Source organism: Triticum urartu, chromosome 5A, assembly GCF_056163025.1.
Source record: "Triticum urartu cultivar PI428250 chromosome 5A, HENAU_Tu73, whole genome shotgun sequence".
NCBI lineage: Eukaryota > Viridiplantae > Streptophyta > Magnoliopsida > Poales > Poaceae > Triticum > Triticum urartu.
Genome location: NC_141877.1, coordinates 593237634 through 593261433, shown reverse-complemented (window position 1 = coordinate 593261433; position 23800 = coordinate 593237634). Strand labels below are relative to the sequence as shown.

General features: G+C 46.5%; 1 protein-coding gene across 1 annotated transcript; it reads left to right on the top strand.

The window, feature by feature from the left end:
- Positions 1 to 14674: 14674 nt before the first annotated feature.
- LOC125529774 (indole-3-acetaldehyde oxidase) lies at positions 14675 to 23119 on the top strand. Its single transcript, XM_087521934.1, has 7 exons — positions 14675 to 15029; positions 18376 to 19980; positions 20248 to 20510; positions 20636 to 20845; positions 20935 to 21153; positions 21235 to 22395; positions 22479 to 23119. The coding sequence occupies exons 1-7, from the start codon at positions 14867 to 14869 to the stop codon at positions 22890 to 22892; spliced, it is 4035 nt and encodes a 1344-aa protein (XP_087378060.1). The 5' UTR covers positions 14675 to 14866; the 3' UTR covers positions 22893 to 23119.
- Positions 23120 to 23800: the final 681 nt, after the last annotated feature.

Here is a 23800-nt window from a genome sequence, read left to right as displayed (position 1 = left end):
GTTGGTGCCACGAACCGGGACCAATGCCCCCTTTAGTCCCGGTTGGTGCCATCAACCGGGACCAATGGCCTTGTGCTGCCCCACGCCTAAAAGTTTAGTCCCACTTCGCTAGCTGAAGGGCGCCGGCACTTGTTTATAAGCGCTGGTGTGCCTCCCCATTCGAGCTCCTCTCTTATGCAGGCTTTCGGGCCTAAACTTGCTACTGCCTGTGGGCCTATTGGGCCTTCTGCGGGCCTGAATCCTGGCCCATGTAGGGTTTCTAGTCGTATTCAGGCCGTGGAGGCCCAGTAGGTGGCATTTTTTTGGTTTTTTCTTTTTTATTTCTACATTTTTTTGTTTTTTTATTTTTTATTTTTACCTAAAACTAAATACTTACAGTTTTTTAGTGATTTCTTTTTGCTTTAGGTCACAAAAATTATAAACTTTCTGTTAGTGCCATTAGTTTTAAATTTTGAATAGTTTAAATTTGAATTTTTAAAAATTTGTGTGAATCACTAGTTTATGAATAACTTTATTATAAAAATAGAATTTTTTTCTATTTATTTTTTATTTATACTTACAACTAAATACTTATAGTTTTTTAGTGATTTCTTTTTGATTTTAGGTCACAAAAATTATAAACTTTCTGTTAGTGCCATTAGTTTTAAAATTTTGAATAGTTTAAATTTGTATTTTTTAAAATTTGTGTGAATCACTAGTTTATGAATAACTTTACTATAAAAATAGAATTTTTTTTTCTTTTTTGCTATTTATTTTTTATTTATACTTACAATTAAATACTTATAGTTTGATTTTAGGTCACAAAAACTATATTCTTTTTGCTATTGAAGAATATTATAGTTTTATTTGAGTTGATCATAACATAATATTTTAATTGATTGTTTTTATTTTCATAAAAGTTTTGTAGTTCATTCTGTTTGCTATTAATTCATTCTTTGAGCTAAATGACCCTGAAATTGGAAAGCATTTAAAATGAACTCTGAAAAAGTTGAAAGTTTGGATGGTATCATAATTTCACCCACATAGCATGTGCATGTACAAAACGGACAATGGTAGCATGTTCGTGTGTTACAAAGTTGGCATGGTATCATCATAATAGTTGCGGGAGAAAGTCTTCACTTTTTCTTCGCTTGTGTCATTTGCTTATTGCACCGTAACCATGGATAATCTTCATTGTTTATAAGGATGCTTGGGTCAGCCTTGACATTGAAGGGAGGAATTTCATGAAACTTTTCATAATCTTCAGACATGTCTGTCTTGCCGTCCACTCCCAGGATGTCCCTTTTTCCTGAAAGAACTATGTGGCGCTTTGGCTCATCGTATGATGTATTCGCTTCCTTATCTTTTCTTTTTCTCGGTTTGGTAGACATGTCCTTCACATAGATAACCTGTGCCACATCATTGGCTAGGACGAACGGTTCGTCAGTGTACCCAAGATTTTTCAGATCCACTGTTGTCATTCCATACTGTGGGTCTACCTGTACCCCGCCGCCTAACAGATTGACCCATTTGCACTTAAACAAAGGGACCTTAAAATCAGGTCCGTAGTCAAGTTCCCATATGTCCACTATGTAACCATAATATGTATCCTTTCCGCTCTCGGTTGCTGCATCAAAGCGGACACCGCTGTTTTGGTTGGTGCTCTTTTGATCTTGGGCGATCGTGTAAAATGTATTCTCATTTATCTCGTATCCTTTGTAAGTCAATATAGTCAAAGATGGTCCCCTGGACAACAAGTACAACTCATCACAAACAGTGTTGTCACCTCTGAGACGTGTTTCCAACCAACTGCTGAAAGTCCTGATGTGTTCACATGTAATCCAGTCGTCGCACTGCTCCGGGTGTTTGGAGCGCAGATTGTTCTTGTGTTCATCGACATACGGGGTCACCAAGGTAGAGTTCTGTAGAACTGTGTAGTGTGCTTGAGACCAAGAATATTCGTCCCTGCATATTATTGAGTCTCTTCCAAGAGTGCCTTTTCCAGTCAGTCTCCCCTCATACCGCGATTTAGGGAGACCTATCTTGTTAAGGCCAGGAATGAAGTCAACACAAAACCCGATAACATCCTCTGTTTGATGGCCCATGGAGATGCTTCCTTCTGGCCTAGCGCGATTACGGACATATTTCTTTAGGACTCCCATGAACCTCTCAAAGGGGAACATATTGTGTAGAAATACGGGCCCCAGGATGACAATCTCGTCGACTAGATGAACTAGGACGTGCGTCATGATATTGAAGAAGGATGGTGGGAACACCAGCTTGAAACTGACAAGACATTGCGCCACATCACTCCTTAGCCTTGGTACGATTTCTGGATCGATCACCTTCTGAGAGATTGCATTGAGGAATGCACATAGCTTCACAATGGCTAATCGGACGTTTTTCGGTAGAAGCTCCCTCAATGCAACCGGAAGCAGTTGCGTCATAATCACGTGGCAGTCATGAGACTTTAGGTTCTAAAACTTTTTCTCTGGCATATTTATTATTCCCTTTATATTCGACGAGAAGCCAGTCGTGACCTTCATACTGAGCAGGCATTCAAAGAAGATTTCTTTCTCTTCTTTCGTAAGAGCGTAGCTGGCAGGACCTTTATACTGCTTCGGAGGCATGCCGTCTTTTTCGTGCAAATGTTGCAGGTCCTCCCGTGCCTCAGGTGTATCTTTTGTCTTCCCATACACGCCCAAGAAGCCTAGCAGGTTCACGCAAAGGTTCTTCGTCACGTGCATCACGTCGATTGAGGAGTGGACCTCTAGGTCTTTCCAGTAGGGTAGGTCCCAAAATATAGATTTCTTCTTCCACATGGGTGCGTGTCCCTCAGCGTCATTCGGAACAGCTAGTCCACCGGGACCCTTTCCAAAGATTACGTAGTGTAAATCATTGACCATAGCAAGCACGTGATCACCGGTGCGCATGGCGGGCTTCTTCCGGTGATCTGCCTCGCCTTTGAAATGCTTGCCTTTCTTTCGACATTGATGGTTGGTCGGAAGAAATCGACGATGGCACAGGTACACATTCTTCCTGCATTTGTCCAGGTATATACTTTCAGTGTCATCTAAACAGTGCGTGCATGCGTGGTATCCTTTGTTTGTCTGTCCTGAAAGGTTACTAAGAGCGGGCCAATCGTTGATGGTCACGAACAGCAACGCCTTAAGGTTAAATTCCTCCTGTCTGTGCTCATCCCACGTGCGTACACCATTTTCATTCCACAGCTATAAAAGTTCTTCAACTAATGGCCTTAGGTACACATCAATGTCGTTGCCGGGTTGCTTAGGGCCTTGGATGAGAACTGGCATCATAATGAACTTCCGCTTCATGCACATCCAAGGAGGAAGGTTATACATACATAGAGTCACGGGCCAGGTGCTATGATTGCTGCTCTGCTCCCCGAAAGGATTAATGCCATCCGCGCTTAAAGCAAACCATACATTCCTTGGGTCCTTTGCAAACTCATCCCAGTACTTTCTCTCGATTTTTCTCCACTGTGACCCGTCAGCGGGTGCTCTCAACTTCCCATCTTTCTTCCGGTTCTCACTGTGCCATCGCATCAACTTGGCATGCTCTTCGTTTTTGAACAGACGTTTCAACCGTGGTATTATAGGAGCATACCACATCACCTTCGTAGGAACCCTCTTCCTGGGGGGCTCGCCGTCAACATCACCAGGGTCATCTCGTCTGATCTTATACCGCAATGCACCGCATACCGGGCATGCGTTCAGATCCTTGTATGCACCGCGGTAGAGGATGCAGTCATTAGGGCATGCATGTATCTTCTCCACCTCCAATCCTAGAGGGCATACGACCTTCTTTGCTGCGTATGTACTGTCGGGCAATTCGTTATCCTTTGGAAGCTTCTTCTTCAATATTTTCAGTAGCTTCTCAAATCCTTTGTCAGCCACAGCATTCTCTGCCTTCCACTGCAGCAATTCCAGTACGGTACCGAGCTTTGTGTTGCCATCTTCGCAATTGGGGTATAACCCTTTTTTGTGATCCTCTAACATGCAATCGAACTTCAGCTTCTCCTTTTGACTAATGCATTGCGTCCTTGCATCGACAATGACCCGGCGGAGATCATCATCATCGGGCACATCGTCTGGTTCCTCTTGATCTTCAGCAGCTTCACCCGTTGCAGCATCATTGGGCACATCGTCTGGTTCCTCTTGATCTTCACCAGCTCCCCCCGTTGCAGCATCACCGTATTCAGGGGGCACATAGTTGTCATCGTACTCTTCTTCTTCGCCGTCTTCCATCATAACCCCTATTTCTCCGTGCCTCGTCCAAACATTATAGTGTGGCATGAAACCCTTGTAAAGCAGGTGGGAGTGAAGGATTTTCCAGTTAGAGTAAGACCTCGTATTCCCACATTCAGTGCATGGACAACACATAAAACCATTATGCTTGTTTGCCTCAGCCGCATCGAGAAACTCATGCACGCCCTTAATGTACTCGCGGGTGTGTCTGTCACCGTACATCCATTGCCGGTTCATCTACGTGCATTATATATAATTAAGTGTCCAAATTAATAGAAGTTCATCATCACATTAAAACCAAAGTGCATACATAGTTCTCATCTAACAACATATAGCTCTCCAGAGCATCTAATTAATTAAGCCATACATTGAAACTATGTAAAACATTTCAATGCGAAAACAAATGCGATCATAATCGCAACCAAGGTAACAATTGATCCAACGACATAATGATACCAAGCCTCGGTATGAATGGCATATTTTCTAATCTTTCTAATCTTCAAGCGCATTGCATCCATCTTGATCTTGTGATCATCGACGACATCCGCAACATGCAACTCCAATATCATCTTCTCCTCCTCAATTTTTTTATTTTTTCCTTCAACAAATTGTTTTCTTCTTCAACTAAATTTAACCTCTCGACAATAGGGTCGGTTGGCATTTCCGATTCACATACATCCTAGATAAATAAAATCTATGTCACGTTGGTCGGCATTGTTGGGGAACGTAGCAGAAATTCAAAATTTTCCTACGTGTCACCAAGATCTATCGATGGAGAAACCAGCAATGAGGGAGGAGTGGATCTACATACCCTTGTAGATCGCGCGCGGAAGCGTTCAAGAGAACGGGGTTGATGGAGTCGTACTCGTCGTGATCCAAATCACCGATGATCCTAGCGTCGAACGGACGGCACCTCTGCGTTCAACACACGTATGGAGCAGCGACGTCTCCTCCTTCTTGATCCAGCAAGGGGGAAGGAGAGGTTGATGGAGATCCAGAAGCACGACGGCGTGGTGGTGCAAGTAGCGGGATTCCAACAGGGCTTCGCCAAGCGCTGTGGGAGGAGGGAGATGTGTCATGGGAGGGAGAGGGAGGCGCCAGGGCTTAGGTGTAGCTGCCCTCCCTTCCCCCCACTATATATAGGGCCAAGGGAGAGGGGGGCAGCCTTGGCCCTTCCTCCAAGGAAGGGTGCGGCCAGGGAGGAGTCCATCCTCCCCAAGGCACCTAGGAGGTGCCTTCCCCCTTTAGGACTCTTCCTTTCCCTTATCTCTTGGCGCATGGGCTTCTTGGGGCTGGTGTCCTTGGCCCATATAGGCCAAGGCGCACACCCCTACAGCCCATGTGGCCCCTCGGGGCAGGTGGACCCCCTTGGTGGACCCCCGGACCCCTTTCGGCACTCCCGGTACAATACCGATAATGCGCGAAACTTTTCCGGCGACCAAAACAAGACTTCCCATATATAAATCTTTACCTACGGACCATTCCAGAACTCCTAGTGACGTCCGGGATCTCATCCGGGACTCCGAACAACTTTCGGGTTACCGCATACTAATATCTCTATAACCCTAGCGTCACCGAACCTTAAGTGTGTGGACCCTACGGGTTCGGGAGACATGCAGACATGACCGAGATGACTCTCCGGTTAATAACCAACAGCGGGATCTGGATACCCATGTTGGCTCCCACATGTTCCACGATGATCTCATCGGATGAACCACGATGTCAAGGACTTAATCAATCCCGTATACAATTCCCTTTGTCTATCGGTACGATACTTGCCCGAGATTCGATCGTCGGTATCCCGATACCTTGTTCAATCTCGTTACCGGCAAGTCTCTTTACTCGTTCTGTAACACATCATCCCGTGATCAACTCCTTGATCACATTGTGCACATTATGATGATGTCCTACCGAGTGGGCCAGAGATACCTCTCCGTTTACACGGAGTGACAAATCCCAGTCTCGATTCGTGCCAACCCAACAGACACTTTCGGAGATACCTGTAGTGTACCTTTATAGCCACCCAGTTACGTTGTGACGTTTGGCACACCCAAAGCACTCCTGCGGTATCCGGGAGTTGCACAGTCTCATGGTCTAAGGAAATGATACTTGACATTAGAAAAGCTTTAGCATACGAACTACATGATCTTGTGCTAGGCTTAGGATTGGGTCTTTGTCCATCACATCATTCTCCTAATGATGTGATCCCGTTATCAATGACATCCAATGTCCATGGTCAGGAAACCGTAACCATCTATTGATCAACGAGCTAGTCAACTAGAGGTTTACTAGGGACATGGTGTTGTCTATGTATCCACACATGTATCTGAGTTTCCTATCAATACAATTCTAGCATGGATAATAAACGATTATCATGAACAAGGAAATATAATAATAACTAATTTATTATTGCCTCTAGGGCATATTTCCAACAGTCTCCCACTTGCACTAGAGTCAATAATCCAGTTCACATTGATATGTGATTAACACTCAAGGTCACATCCCCATGTGACTAACACCCAAAGAGTTTACTAGAGTCAATAATCTAGTTCACATTACCATGTGATTAACACTCGATGAGTTCTGGGTTTGAACATGTTATGCTTGTGAGAGATGTTATAGTCAACGGGTCTGAATCTTTCAGATCCGTATGTACTTCGCAAATCTCTATGTCATCTTGTAGATGCAGCTACCACGTTCTACTATACGAATCCAGTTTACTACTCAGAATAATCTGGATTAGTGTCAAAGTTTGCATCGGCGTAACCCTTTACGACGAACTCTTTTACCACCTCCATAATCAAGAAAATTCCTTAGTCCACTAGTTACTAAGGATAACTTTGACCGCTGTCCTGTGATCCATTCTTGGATCACTCTTGTACCCCTTGACTAACTCATGGCAAGGCACACTTCAGGTGCGGCACACAGCATAGCATACTGTAGAGAGCCTATGAAAAAAGCATAGGGAACGACCTTCGTCCTTCCTCTTTCTTCTGCCGTGGTCGAGCTTTAAGTCTTAACTTCATACCTTACAACTCAGGCAAGAACTCCTTCTTTGACTGATCCATCTTGAACACCTTCAAGATCATGTCAAGGTATGTGCTCATTTGAAAGTACCATTAAGCGCTTTGATCTATCCTTATAGATCTTGATGCTCAATGTTCAAGTAGCTTAATCCAGGCTTTCCATTGAAAAACACTTTTCAAATAACTCTATATGCTTTCCAGAAATTCTATGTCATTTCTGATCAACAATATGTCAACAACATATATTCATCAGAAATTCTATAGTGCTCCCACTCACTTCTTTGGAAATACAAGTTTCTCATAAACTTTGTATACACCCAAAATCTTTGATCATCTCATCAAAGCATACATTCCAACTCTGAGATGCTTACTCCAGTCCTCAGAAGGATTGCTGGAGCTTTGCATACTTATTAGCATCTTTCAGGATTGACAAAACCTTCCGGTTGTATCACATACAACCTTTCCTCAAGAAAATCATCGAGGAAACAATGTTTTGACATCCTATCTGCAAGATTTCATAAACAATGTAGTAATCACTAATATGATTCCAACAGACTCTTAGCATCGCTACGGGTGAGAAAGTCTCACCGTAGTCAACTCCTTGAACTTGTCGGGAAACTTCTTAACGACAAGTCAAGCTTTCTTAATGGTGGCATTTACCATCATTGTCCGTCTTCCTTTTAAAATCCATCTGCACTCAACAGCTTTACGACCATCGAGCCAAAGTCTACACTTTGTTTTCATACATGGATCCTCTCTCGGATTTTATGGCCTCGAGCCATTTATCGGAATCCGGGCCCACCATCGCTTCTCTATAGCTCGTAGGTTCATTGTTGTCTAGCAACATGACTTCCAAGATAGGATTACGTACCACTCTGAAGTAGTACGCATCCTTGTCATCCCACGAGGTTTGGTAGTGACTTGATCTGAAGTTTCATGATCACTATCATAAGCTTCCACTTTAATTGGTGTAGGTGCCACAGGAACAACTCCCTGTGCCCTGCCACACACTAGTTGAAGAGATGGTTCAATAACCTCATCAAGTCTCCACCATCCTCCCACTCAATTCTTTCGAGAGAAACTTTTCCTCGAGAAAGGACCCGATTCTAGAAACAATCCCTTATTGCTTTCGGATCTGAGACAGGAGGTATACCCAACTGTTTTGGGTGTCCTATGAAGATGCATTTATCCGCTTTGGGTTCGAGCTTATCAGCCTGAAACTTTTCACATAAGCGTCGCAGCCCCAAACTTTTAAGAAATGACAGCTTAGGTTTCTCTAAACCATAGTTCATACGGTGTCATCTCATCGGAATTACGTGGTGCCCAATTTAAAGTGAATGTGGTTGTCTCTAATGCCTAACCCATAAACTATCATGGTAATCTGATAAGAGACATCATGGTATGCATCATATCCAATAGGGTGCAGTTATGATGTTCGGACACACCATCATACTATGGTGTTCCAGGCTGTATTAGTTGTGAAACAATTTCCACAATGTCTTAATTCTGTGCCAAACTCGTAATTCAGATATTCATCTCTATGATCATATCATAGATATTCTTGTCACGACGATCTTTCAACTTCACCCTGAAGTTACTTGAACCTTTCAATAATTCAGACTCATGATTCATCAAGTAAATATACTCAACATCTACTCAAATCATCTGTGAAGTAAGAACATAACGATATCCACTACACGCCTCAGCATTCATTGGACTGCACACATCAAAATGTATTACTTCCAACAAGTTGCTTTCTAGTTCCATTTTACTAAAAACGAGGCTTTCAGTCATCTTGCCCATGTGGTATGATTTGCACGTCTCAAGTGATTCAAAATCAAGTGAGTCCAAATGGTCCATTTGCATGGAGTTTCTTCATGCATATACACCAATAGACATGGTTCGCATGTCTCAAACTTTTCAAGAACGAGTGAGCCCAAAGATCCATCAACATGGAGCTTCTTCATGCGTTTTATACCGATATGACTTACGTGGCAGTGCCACAAGTAGGTGGTACTATCATTACTATCTTATATCTTTTGGCATGAACATGTGTATCACTACGATCGAGATTCAATAAACCATTCATTTTAGGTGCAAGACCATTGAAGGTATTATTCAAATAAACAGAGTAACCATTATTCTCCTTAAATGAATAACCGTATTGCAATAGACATAATCCAATCATGTCTATGCTCAACGCAAACACCAATCTCGATGGTAGAGGGAGCGTGCGATGCTTGATCACATCAAGCTTGGGAAAAACTTCCAACACATATCGCCAGCTCACCTTTAGCTAGTCTCCGTTTACTCCGCAGCCTTTTATTTTGAGTTTACTAACACTTAGCAACCGAACCGGTATCTAATACCATGGTGCTACTAGGAGTACTAGTAAAGTACACAATGTATATCCAATATACTTCTATCGACCTTGCCAGCCTTCTCATCTACCAAGTATCTAGGGTAATTCTGCTCCGGTGGTTGTTCCCCTTATTACAGAAGCACTTAGTCTCGGGTTTGGGTTCAACCTTGGGTTTCTTCACTAGAGCAGCAGCTGATTTGCCGCTTCATGAAGTATCCCTTCTTGCCCTTGCCCTTCTTGAAACTAGTGGTTTCACCAACCATCAATAATTGATGCTCCTTCTTGATTTCTACTTTTGTGGTGTCAAACATCGCGAATATCTCAAGGATCATCATATATGTCCCTGATATATTATAGTTCATCACGAAGCTCTAGCAGCTTGGTGGTAATGACTTCGGAGAAACATCACTATCTCATCTGGAAGATCAACTCCCACTCGATTCAAATGATTGTTGTACTCGGACAATCTGAGCACAAGCTCAACAATTGAGCTTTTCTCCCTTAGTTTGCAGGCTAAGAAAATCGTCGGAGGTCTTATACCTCTTGACGTGGGCACGAGCCTGAAATCCCAATTTCAGCCCTCGAAACATCTCATATGTTTCGCGACGTTTTAAAACGTCTTCGGTGCCTCAACTCTAAACCGTTTAACTGAACTATCACATAGTTATCAAAATGTGTATGTCAGATGTTCGCAACATCCACAGACGACGTTCGAGGTTCAGCACACTGAGCGGTGCATTAAGGACATAAGCCTTCTATGAAGCAATGAGGACAATCCTCAGTTTACGGACCTAGTCCGCATAATTGCTACTATCAACTTTCAACTAAATTTTCTCTAGGAACATATCTAAACAATAGAACTGAAGCGCGAGCTACGACATAATTTGCGAAGACCTTTTGACTATGTTCAGGATAATTAAGTTCATCTTATGAACTCCCACTCAGATAGACATCCCTCTAGTCATCTAAGTGATTACATGATCCGAGTCAACTAGGCCGTGTCCGATCATCACGTGAGACGGACTAGTCATCATCGGTGAACATCTTCATGTTGATCGTATCTACCATACGACTCATGCTCGACCTTTCGGTCTCTTGTGTTCCGAGGCCATGTCTGTACATGCTAGGCTCGTCAAGTCAACCTAAGTGTTTCGCGTGTGTAAATCTAGCTTACACCCGTTGTATGTGAACGTAAGAATCTATCACACCCGATAATCACGTGGTGCTTCGAAACGACGAACTTTCGCAACGGTGCACAGTTAGGGGGAACACCTTCTTGAAATTTTAGTGAGGGATCATCTTATTTACTATCGTCGTTCTAAGCAAATAAGATGTATAAACATGATAAACATCACATGCAATCAAATAGTGACATGATATGGCCAATATCATATTGCTCCTTTTGATCTTCATCTTCGGGGCTCCATGATCATCATCGTCACCGGCATGACACCATGATCTCCATCATCATGATCTCTATCATCATGTCTTCATGAAGTTGTCTCGTCAACTATTACTTCTACTACTACAGCTAACGGTTAGCAATAAAGTAAAGTAATTACATGACGTTTATGTTGACACGCAGGTCATAAATAAATTAAGACAACTCCTATGGCTCCTGCCAGTTGTCATACTCATCGACATGCAAGTCGTGATTCCTATTACAAGAACATGATCAATCTCATACATCACATATATCATTCATCACATCTTTTTGGCCATATCACATCACATAGCATACCCTGCAAAAACAAGTTAGACATCCTCTAATTGTTGTTTGCATGTTTTACGTGGCTGCTATGGGTTTCTAGCAAGAACGTTTCTTACCTACGCAAAAACCACAATGTGATATGCCAATTGCTATTTACCCTTCATAAGGACCCTTTTCATCGAATCCGATCCGACTAAAGTGGGAGAGACAGACACCCGCCAGCCACCTTATGCAACTAGTGCATGTCAGTCGGTGGAACCGGTCTCACGTAAGCGTACGTGTAAGGTTGGTCCGGGCCGCTTCATCCCACAATGCCACCGAATCAAGATTGGACTAGTAACGGTAAGCATATTGAACAAAATCAACGCCCACAACTACTTTGTGTTCTACTCGTGCATAGAAACTACGCATAAACCTAGCTCATGATGCCACTGTTGGGGAACGTAGCAGAAATTCAAAATTTTCCTACGTGTCACCAAGATCTATCTATGGAGAAACCAGCAACGAGGGAGGAGTGGATCTACATACCCTTGTAGATCGCGCGCGGAAGCGTTCAAGAGAACGGGGTTGATGGAGTCGTACTCGTCGTGATCCAAATCACCGATGATCCTAGCGCCGAACGGACGGCACCTCCGCGTTCAACACACGTACGGAGCAGCGACGTCTCCTCCTTCTTGATCCAGCAAGGGGGAAGGAGAGGTTGATGGAGATCCAGCAGCACGACGACGTGGTGGTGGAAGTAGCGGGATTCCAACAGGGCTTCGCCAAGCGCTGTGGGAGGAGGGAGATGTGTCATGGGAGGGAGAGGGAGGCGCCAGGGCTTAGGTGTAGCTGCCCTCCCTTCCCCCCACTATATATAGGGCCAAGGGAGAGGGGGGGCGCAGCCTTGGCCCTTCCTCCAAGGAAGGGTGCGGCCAGGGAGGAGTCCATCCTCCCCAAGGCACCTAGGAGGTGCCTTCCCCCTTTAGGACTCTTCCTTTCCCTTATCTCTTGGCGCATGGGCTTCTTGGGGCTAGTGTCCTTGGCCCATATAGGCCAAGGCGCACACCCCTACAGCCCATGTGGACCCACGGGGCAGGTGGACCCCCTTGATGGACCCCCGGACCCCTTTTGGCACTCCCGGTACAATACCGATAATGCGCGAAACTTTTCCGGCGACCAAAACAAGACTTTCCATATATAAATCTTTACCTCCGACCATTCCGGAACTCCTCGTGACGTCCGGGATCTCATCCGGGACTTCGAACAACTTTCGGGTTACCGCATACTAATATCTCTATAACCCTAGCGTCACCGAACCTTAAGTGTGTAGACCCTACGGGTTCGGGAGACATGCAGACATGACCGAGATGACTCTCCGGTTAATAACCAACAGAGGGATCTGGATACCCATGTTGGCTCCCACATGTTCCACGATGATCTCATCGGATGAACCACGATGTCAAGGACTTAATCAATCCCGTATACAATTCCCTTTGTCTATCGGTACGATACTTGCCCGAGATTCGATCGTCGGTATCCCGATACCTTGTTCAATCTCGTTACCGGCAAGTCTCTTTACTCGTTCCGTAACACATCATCCCGTGATCAACTCCTTGATCACATTGTGCACATTATGATGATGTCCTACCGAGTGGGCCCAAAGATACCTCTCCGTTTACACGGAGTGAAAAATCCCAGTCTCGATTCGTGCCAACCCAACAGACACTTTCGGAGATACCTGTAGTGTACCTTTATAGCCACCCAGTTACGTTGTGACGTTTGGCACACCCAAAGCACTCCTACGGTATCCGGGAGTTGCACAATCTCATGGTCTAAGGAAATGATACTTGACATTAGAAAAGCTTTAGCATACGAACTACATGATCTTGTGCTAGGCTTAGGATTGGGTCTTTGTCCATCACATCATTCTACTAATGATGTGATCCCGTTATCAATGACATCCAATGTCCATGGTCAGGAAACCGTAACCATCTATTGATCAACGAGCTAGTCAACTAGAGGCTTACTAGGGACATGGTGTTGTCTATGTATCCACACATGTATCTGAGTTTCCTATCAATACAATTCTAGCATGGATAATAAACGATTATCATGAACAAGGAAATATAATAATAACTAATTTATTATTGCCTCTAGGGCATATTTCCAACAGGCATAATTTTCATAAACAATAAATGAACCAATAGTTATAAAGATATTATACATACCACATCCGAATCATAGACAGGACGAGGGCCGACGGGGGCGGATACCAAAACCATCGCACTATATAAGATGCAATAATAAATGTAAGAAAATGATACAAGTATCTATCTAAACATACAAGTAAGAATATTTTTCCTTTCAGAAAGAAGATAAGAACAAGAGGCTCACCACGGTGGTGTCGGTGATGAGATCGGCGCGGGTTATCGACGGCGGTGAAGACGGGGACGGGGCGTGACGGACCGCTAAATCTAGACAAATCTCGAGGAAAATGGAGTTTGGAGGTCGAGCTTCGAGAGTAGAAAGCTTAATTAGTGTGGCCCGGGCATTCCATTGAACACCTCATGTGCATAGGAGGTGAGCTAGAGCACCACAAAGCCCTCTCCCCCTCGGCCAGAAAAAATAGAGCACTGTGCTTTGCTCTTGCGCGAGGGGGTATATATAGGCACCTCATTGGTCCCGGTTGGTGACATGAGCCGGGACTAAAGGGGAGCCTTTGGTCCCGGTTCAAGCCACCAACCGGGACCAATGGTGGTGGGTCAGGAGCGAGGCCCATTGGTTCCGGTTCATCCCACAAACCGGGACCAAAAGGTCCAGATGAACCGGGACCAATGGCCCACGTGGCCCGGCCGGCCCCCTGGGCTCACGAACCGGGACCAATGCCCATATTGGTCCCGGTTCTAGACTGAACCGGGACTAATGGGCTGACCCGGCCTGGACCATAGCCCTGTTTTCTACTAGTGTTACGCCCCAGCGGCCCGCGCGCGTTACTTAATCCTGGTCAGAAACGCCAAGGACCTTGGCATTTCAAGCGGGCCACGTCAGCGAAAACAGCGGGTTCAGACTGATTGTGGCCCAGGTCAGAAATGCTAGCCGCCTCGGCGTTTGCGTGTTGGCTTGAAACGCTAACTTGCTCGGCGTTTCTATGTTGGGTGGAAACGCCATAGACCCTGGCGTTTCTAAAAGGGTCAAATGGCGAAATACTTTTTCGTTGAGTTCAGTTTATGACTATAAACGCTGACAAGGTCACAACAGTTATTTCGGCCTACCTCGACCACGCGATCACCAACGTCACGTCGCGCCCTTGACTTGCGTGAAAGTACGCCCGCGCTGAGCACACACGCACGCCAGCCATTTCCCGTCGCTTTCCCCATCTCCCGTCCAACGCCACTTAGCTAGCGAGGTGCCTCGCCGGCCGGCTGCCGGCCGTATAAAGGATAGATTAATAGCCGGGGCTCAGTGTCCCTGCGCGCACTAGGTGAGCGACTGGTGCTCAAGGAGGAAGGTCGACCGGGTGTGGACTGTGGAGAGAGAGATGGGGTCGCTGGGGAAGGAGGCGGCGTCGGCGGGGGAGCGGGTGGTGCTGGCGGTGAACGGCGCGCGGCACGAGGCCGCCGGCGTCGACCCGTCGATGACGCTGCTGGAGTTCCTCCGCACTCGCACGCCCGTCCGGGGGCCCAAGCTCGGCTGCGGCGAAGGTGAGCACCGCCCCCGACGACTCCATCGATTTCATCTCCGGCGGCTAGCTCGCTCAGTACTACTAGTTCGTTACGCTGTGTGTGAGAGTGTTAGAGAATCTTTGGCTGAATAAGCGGATCGGATCGAGCCAGATCGATTGAACTCTGCATACGTGCACGTAGGACCTCGCGCCACATGCGCACCCATCCCAGGTACCTCTCGTCTCGTCTTCGCCTAGGTTAGCCAGCGCTACGCTATCGTTCATCGTCTCCTCACGTACACATCGCCAGGTAGGTAGGAAAGGATCGATCGTACCTGTGGTAGGCATGTACCTGTTTTTCTTTCTCTGTTTCTTCTCTTCTTTTGGCGCCATGCATCTTTCATTCAGCAACCATCACAGCTATGTTTCTTCTTGGGAACCCTCTTGCCTTCTCCGGCCTCGGTGTGCGGCGTAGCGTAGCATGCGACGATCTGATCACGGAGATTGCAAGAAACACAAACGGAGACAAGGCACATGCTATACATGTTCCGTTCTTGCAAAAAATTAACACAGTATAGATGCAGACGCTCGTACATACACATACACTCATCCCTATAAACACATGCACACACCCTACGAACCTCTAGGAGCACCTTCGAAAGATTGGACTGTCACATCATCTCGATATTAACAAAGACACCATAGACGTTTTTGTAACCGACGGGAACTTGAACCCTGAATGCACATCATTGGAAAGATTGAAATAAATCAAAAAATTAAACATCAATATCAAGTCAAGAACTTGAACCTTGATAGACTGGTTGCACCACAAAAAATCTAACCATCTCTTGCATGTTTTTTTTTTCAACATGAACGAAGCATGTAGAAGTATACACATATGGAGACATAGAAAGGCAAATACCATACTTGTATTGCTTGCCAGCCGGAGAGGATCTAGGCACTGACGTTCCAACCTACTATTAACACTTCGACAGCACAGACAATCGCATTAGCCGCTGCTCCTTTAGTTTCATAGTGATCCATAAGTGAAAAAAAAAATCAACTTGCTCTCAAGTGTATAACTCAATTTTTGTGTGGAAGACACCAGATTCTTCTTCTTTTTTGCGAATCACCTGGTAATATCCTTCCAAACGTTCAGTGCAATTTTTTTTCTTGATATGGCTTACCACCCGTGCCAAATGGTAAATGCCAATATGGCTTTACTTATCAATCGATCAACGACATCTGTTTGAAGGACAAGCAATATGAATCCGAGAGAATAGAAACGGGGCAAAAACACACCTCGCTCAGCAATGACACTGCACGTTACTTTCACTACGCTCAGGCCTAGCGATGGTATGGAGATATAATATCTTTTTTTGGGGGGATGACTTATAGTATTGATTAAAAAATGGGTAAAGCTGGAGGATTGGTTCTTTACGGGCACTCAGGCATGATGGAGACAAAATCATACCCTGCCGCTGTACTTTTCTTTTCTCGTAAGTGGAGTAGGCGTGCAAAGCAATCAGGCTGTAATGGGGAGTAAAGAACTACATTTATGTTGTCATATGTTGGTATTTATTGCCATGCATGACACAAAGTAGCACATCATTTAATATGATACAGTATCATGATATGATACTCAAGCCTCTCTTTCTTCATTTAATTCCTATGCCACTTCATCAAAATTGCTTAGTTGGCATGCGTGATACTACCTATGATACTCCCATTACAGGCAGCCTCATACACCCATCCCAAATCATTGGACCTTGACCCCCTGATTTGTGATTGTGATTGCCAATTTTTCCGTTTGGTGGTCAGGTCCCATGTGCAACCGACGGTATTTCAACCTTTGGCACGTGCTTAAGTTTGCTACACGGCGATATTTCTAATCGGCAGCAAACTTTAGCCTGTATCAATTCGACAGATGTTTTTGTAGTTACATTGATGTTTATATAGATTCACATCACTTTACATAAAATATAGCCAATAAACGAGGTAATTTAATGGGACCATGTGCTTCACGATTGCCTTTTTTTAGTTGAGAATTATATAGTCTTCCACTTGTTTTCTCACATAGCTGATTTCATAGTACTATTACTATGAAATCATCATACCACGAAAACAGAATATGCTTCCCTAACTAAATGTGCAAGTTGCTAACTTTAGTAAAAAGGTTTGCTTCATTATGAGTACACATGAACAATTGATTACATTTTCGCACAACTCATGATTTATTTTTAAACTTTGAGATAATAAAAATTTTGGTACATGTATATAATATTCGCGGAAATATGACAATAATAATCGAAATTCGTGCGAATGTTTCCAAAATTGATTAAAATATAGGTGATCTTATAAATGTGAATATCTATAATTATATACTTTATTTAGTTTTGAATAATTAAAAATAAATATGTATTTAAATTATTTTTAATAATTTAAACTCTTTTAGAATAATTATCTTTGAATAATTATCTATAAGTATTATTTTTGTTGAACTTGCTGAAGACTTTAAAATTGCAAGAAAAACATAACGGACTCTTTTTGAACTTTTTTAGGCTATTGTCAAAATTATTTGATTTTTGAGGTTTGTGTTTTCTTATTGTATGAAAATTATTGAAATAATTATATTTGGAATGTCCATCAACTGAAAATCGAAACACAGATCGAAAAAACTATAACCATCAATAATACATGGCCTAACATCATTGAGAAGCCTGACCGAAGGCACGAGATACTTTTGGGCCTATCGTTAGCATGCACGAGTTCCCGATTCTTCCCCTTTTTTTCGAGAAAAAAAATTCCAATTCCCATTACGCTCCCGATTCAGCCACGCGGAGGTCGCACGGCGGAGACGGGGAGGCAGCGTTGAGGCCCGGCAGCCAGGCAGCTAGTTGCAGCGCCGAGGGCGACCCATCCCCCATTCTGCGGCGGCGCGGCCATGCTCCAGGCACCTAGCTGCGGCGAGCCGGCGACGGGCGACCCAGCCAACGAGCACGACCGGCCGCACAGCCACCGCGCACTAGTAATTCCTCTCTTTGCCCTAATCGCACCACGGCGTCATCTCAGATTCTCAATACCAGTTTCCCCATAGGCTATGGAAATCTGAGATTCGCAGTTAGCGATTTGGTAGCATGAATTGTCAGTCAATTGGTTTTCTTACAAAAGTTTATAGATTGCAATTTAAGTAGATTTGGCTTTCAGAAGGCATTCATATTGTTTGGAATTGAGATGATTCTCGAAATAACTGAGTTGATGCCTATTGAAATAGTGCCGTCAGAACTTGAGGAAAGGAAAATTGTGCTCTTCTGTAGCTTGGCCTGCCCAACCATTTGTGTAGCCGGCAGTGTTTCTGATTTACAATGTCATGTTGCTGCGTGCAGGTGGATGCGGCGCATGCGTGGTCCTCATTTCCAAGTACAACCCGGCCACCGACGAGGTGACCGAGCACTCGGCGAGCTCCTGCCTGACGCTCGTCGGCAGCCTCAACCACTGCTCGGTCACCACCAGCGAGGGCATCGGCAACACCCGCCATGGCTACCACCCTGTCCAGCAGCGCCTCGCCGGCTTCCACGCTTCCCAGTGCGGCTTCTGCACCCCCGGCATGTGCATGTCCATCTTCTCCGCCCTCGTCAAGGCCGACAAGCCCGACGGCCCTGCCCCGCCAACGGGATTCTCCAAGCTCACCTGCTCCGAGGCCGAGCACGCCGTCTCCGGCAACCTTTGCCGCTGCACTGGCTACCGGCCCATCCTCGACACCTGCAAGAGCTTCGCCGCTGACGTCGACCTCGAGGACCTCGGCCTCAACTCGTTCTGGAAGAAAGGCACTGACCGCGCCGACGTCGGTAAGCTGCCGGAATACTCCAGCGGCGCCGTCTGCACCTTCCCTGAGTTCCTAAAGTCTGAGATCAAGGGTCAAATGAACGATGCTCCAGTGGTGAACGCCGGCGAAGATGGCTGGTACCATCCCAAGAGCATCGAGGAGCTCCATACCCTCTTTGACTCCAAATGGCTCGACGAAAACTCCGTCAAGATCGTGGCGTCAAACACTGGTGCCGGGGTGTACAAGGATCAAGACTTATATAAAAAATACATCGACATCAAAGGGATACCAGAACTTTCGGTCATCGACAGGAGCAACAAGGGGGTGGAGATTGGGGCAGCCGTGTCCATCTCCAAAGCCATCGAGATCTTCTCCGATGGCACACCGGTGTTTAAAAAGATCGCCAATCATCTCAGCAAGGTGGCCTCGCCGTTCATCCGCAACATGGGGACGATCGGCGGGAATGTAATCATGGCGCAGCGGCTGCCATTCGCTTCAGACATCGTCACTGTTCTTCTTGCCGCGGGTTCGACGGTCACAATCCAGACTGCTTCCAAGATGCTGTCCCTAACACTGGAGGAGTTCTTGGAGCAGCCTCCCTGTGATGCCAAGACCATACTGCTCAGCATATTTGTTCCTGATTGGGGTTCAGACAATGTCATCTTCGAGACATCTCGTGCAGCTCCCAGACCATTCGGCAATGCTGTCTCCTATGTGAATTCTGCATTCCTGGCAAGGACTTCAGGGGATGCAGCATCAGGGGAGCTCATTATCGACGAAATCTGCCTAGCATTTGGTGCTTACGGCGTCGATCACGCCACTCGGGCTCGGAAAGTTGAGGAATTCCTGAAGGGGAAATCAGTGAGTGCACCGGTTATACTTGAAGCAGTTCAGTTGCTGAAAGATGTTATCTCGCCGTCAGAAGGCACCACACACCCTGAGTACAGAGTCAGCTTGGCTGTCAGTTTTTTATTCAGTTTCCTTTCTGCACTTGGTAACAACCTGAATGCTCCCAATGGATCATGTCCTAATGACCCCGAGAAGCATGGTAAGGTTGTCAGCGATGACTTGCCGATTCGTTCAAGGCAAGAACTGGTTTTCAATGACGAATACAAACCTGTCGGCAAGCCGATCACGAAATCCGGGGCCGAGTTGCAAGCTTCTGGTATACTCCTACACTCTGATTCCATTTTTTTATTTAGCTTACAAGTGTTTACTTAAATTAGTTTGTACTCTTGAATTACAAGTGCTAGTAGTACTTCAACCTTATAACTTCTTAGATTTCTGTAGCTTGAACAAGATTGTTTGGGATTTCTTTTTATTCATCTTTAGTACACTGCTTCAATCATGCTGAACCATTTGAAATGCTTCATCCCTGAATGTATTTCTGTCCTGAAACATGGGCTTGACATTGTTCCTGCTTGATTTCCAGGGGAGGCTGTGTATGTTGATGACATCCCTGCTCCCAAGGATTGCCTCTATGGAGCATTTATCTACAGCACACACCCTCATGCCCATATAAAAAGTGTCAACTTCAGATCATCTTTGGCTTCAGAAAAGGTCATCACAGTTATCTCCGCAAAGGACATTCCTGCCGGTGGAAAAAATGTTGGATCCGGCTGGGCGTTTCTAGGAAACGAAGCTCTTTTCGGCGATCCGGTTTCTGAATTTGCTGGTCAAAATATTGGCATCGTGGTACCTACTTCTGAACCGCTTGAACTCAATTTCAGGAAAATGCATAACCAGTAGTATATTTTTACCCTGAATTTTAAGAGGTCATTTGAACTTATCGCATCATCATGTTCCTTGCCATCACTCAGATCGCTGAAACACAGAAGTATGCCTATATGGCAGCGAAGCAAGCTATCATCGAGTATAGCACCGAGAATCTTGAGCCGCCAATTCTGACAATAGAGGATGCCATCCAACATGACAGCTACATTCCTGTTCTCCCATTTTTTGCTCCTCAGCCAATTGGGGACTTCGACCAAGGGATGTGTGAAGCAGATCACAAGATCCTATCAGGAGAGGTACACACTTGATATTTAGGAGGCTGCATTCTTAGTTTCAGACAAGGCCCAAATATTGACACCTAGTAACTTCTGTTAATTTCCGACAGGTGAAACTTGAATCACAGTACTACTTCTACATGGAGACGCAGACTGCATTGGCCATCCCTGACGAAGACAACTGCATCACCGTCTATGTCTCGACGCAGCTACCGGAGATCACGCAGAATGTCGTCGCGGACCTCCTTGGCCTTCCCTACCACAATGTTCGCATCATCACCAGGAGAGTTGGAGGTGGCTTTGGTGGAAAGGGAATGAAAGGAACCCATGTAAGTTCATTCAGACTACACACCAACAATAAGTTCTGACATTTATGAAACTGATCATGGAGAAATTGTTGTGTTCTTCAGGCTGCATGTGCGTGTGCGCTTGCTGCATTCAAGCTTAGGCGCCCTGTCCGGATGTACCTCGACCGGAAGACGGATATGATCATGGCAGGAGGGCGTCACCCGATGAAGGCGAAGTACTCCGTCGGGTTCAAGTCGGACGGCACGCTCACGGCGCTGCACGTCGATCTCGGCATCAACGCCGGGATATCACCGGACTTGAGCCCGTTGATCCCGGCTAACACCATCGCTTCTCTGAAGAAGTATAACTGGGGCGCCCTGGCCTTTGACATCAAGTTGTGCAAGACGAACATGTCGTCCAAGTCGGCGGTGCGGGCGCCCGGCGACGTGCAGGGTTCCTTCATCGCCGAGGCCATCATCGAGCACGTCGCGTCTGTGCTCGGGTCCGACACCAATTCGGTCCGGAGAAAGAACCTCCACAGCGTCGAGAGCCTCACGAAGTTCTACAGCGACTCTGCGGGAGACGCCCCGACATACAGCCTCGTGGACATCTTTGACAAGTTGGCCTCGTCGCCGGAGTACCGGAGCAGGGCAGAGGCTGTTGAGCGGTTCAATGGTGGGAGCAGGTGGAAGAAGCGCGGCATCTCGTGTGTGCCGATCACCTATGAAGTGACCCTCCGGCCAACGCCGGGGAAGGTGTCCATCCTGAACGACGGCTCGATCGCCGTGGAGGTTGGCGGCGTGGAGATCGGGCAAGGGCTGTATACCAAGGTGAAGCAAATGACGGCATTCGGGCTAGGGGAGCTCTGCCCCGACGCCGACAGACTCCTTGACAAAGTGCGTGTCATCCAGGCCGACACGCTGAGCATGATCCAGGGCGGCTTCACCGGCGGGAGCACCACCTCGGAGAGCAGCTGCGAGGCGGTCAGGCAGGCGTGCACCGTGCTCGTCAAGCGCCTCAAGCCCATCAAAGAGGGCCTCGAGGCGAAGTCCGGTTCGCCGGTGCCATGGAGCACCCTGATCGCCCAAGCGAACATGGCAAGCGTGAACCTGTCGGCGCACGCCTTCTGGACGCCAGACCCAGCCTTTGTAAAATACATCAACTATGGAGCCGCCGTAAGCGAGGTGGAAATCGACGTGCTGACTGGGGGCACGACGATCCTGAGGAGCGACCTTGTGTACGACTGTGGGCAGAGCCTGAACCCGGCGGTGGACCTCGGCCAGGTGAGCTCGCTGCCGATCAGCACATCCACTTGCTATTGCTGAAGATCGTTGTAATCTGAATTCATTTTTGCTGGATGGATCAGGTGGAGGGCGCGTTCGTGCAAGGGGTGGGTTTCTTCACGAACGAGGACTATGCGAGGAACGCCGACGGGCTGGTGGTGAACGACGGCACCTGGACGTACAAGATCCCTACGGTTGACACCATCCCTAAGCAGTTCAACGTGGAGCTCATTAACAGCGCGCGCGACCAGAAGCGCGTGCTCTCCTCCAAGGCGTCCGGCGAGCCGCCGCTGCTGCTGGCTGCGTCGGTGCACTGCGCCATGCGGGAGGCCATCAGGGCGGCCAGGAAGGAATTCTCGGCCAACTCGCCGCTGACGTTCCAGATGGATGTGCCGGCGTCAATGGCCGACGTCAAGGAGCTGTGCGGCCTCGACGTCGTCGAGAGGCACCTTCAGAGCCTCACTTCCGCCGCCGCCAGCGCCGCAGTGAAGGCGTGATCGTATTTGCATTTAAGTTGTGTCGAAACGTGGGCATATGTACTGCTGTAAGACACGATGAAGGTGTGGGACGCTGAACAATGACGTGCCTGTGTGCTGCTGTGTTGGGTTTTCATCTAACGGCAGGCATGCACATGTTGCGATTCTGCTTATAATGTAGTATATTTTTACTACAAAAATGAATATATTCAATTCCTTATAAATAAAAGCAAATCTAATCCCCGAAACGTTTTCTAGGGTTTCGAGTGGACCGGTGACTCTATCTCCCAAGGCGCGATCGTGAGATTCCGGCCGCGATCTCCTGCCCTAGGCTCTACCCCTCTCCACCGCTCTTGGTTAGTGTGTTCGGGGTGATCACGGGGTCCTGGCGACCCTGCCCACCCTTGGTACACATGGGACGGTTGAGGGAGAAGTCAAGGGGGATCGACGGCCATGGCTAGTTCATCAACGAACACTGGCAAGGAGAGGGAAGGGATGGAGAAGATGATGGAGAGAACGAGTCTGACTCATAGGGAAAGTGTAAAACTCGTGATGGACAATCAGGAGGAAGCGCATGACTCTGCTAAAGAGTATCCAAGATGTTGCGTGGAGTCTTTGTCAAGCAGGTTACTCGTGCTCATTTCTCTTGTCCGGGTGCTCATGCTCAGAATGGTATGGCTGAGCGCAAGCATCGTCACCTTCTTGAGATGGCTCGTGACTTGATGATCGCTGCCTCCCTTCCGCCTCACTTTTGGGCATGCGTTGTCTCAACTACCACCTATGCCATCAATCTTCAGCCATCCACTGCTCTGCAGGGCACCAAACTGATCGTTTAGTCTGTTGAGTGTGCCTTCTTAGGATATAGTGGTGAGCAAAAGGGGTATCACTTTTTATCATGTTGGTCGTCAGATGCTTATTTATTGGGATGT

Excerpts from the sequence above, each read along its gene's own strand:
- LOC125529774 (XM_087521934.1), top strand. The coding sequence starts at position 14,867 with ATGGGGTCGCTGGGGAAGGAGGCGGCGTCGGCGGGGGAGCGGGTGGTG. Across the intron at positions 19,981-20,247 it reads GGCCGAGTTGCAAGCTTCTG|GGGAGGCTGTGTATGTTGAT; the intron begins GTATACTCCTAC and ends CTTGATTTCCAG. Across the intron at positions 20,846-20,934 it reads ACAAGATCCTATCAGGAGAG|GTGAAACTTGAATCACAGTA; the intron begins GTACACACTTGA and ends AATTTCCGACAG.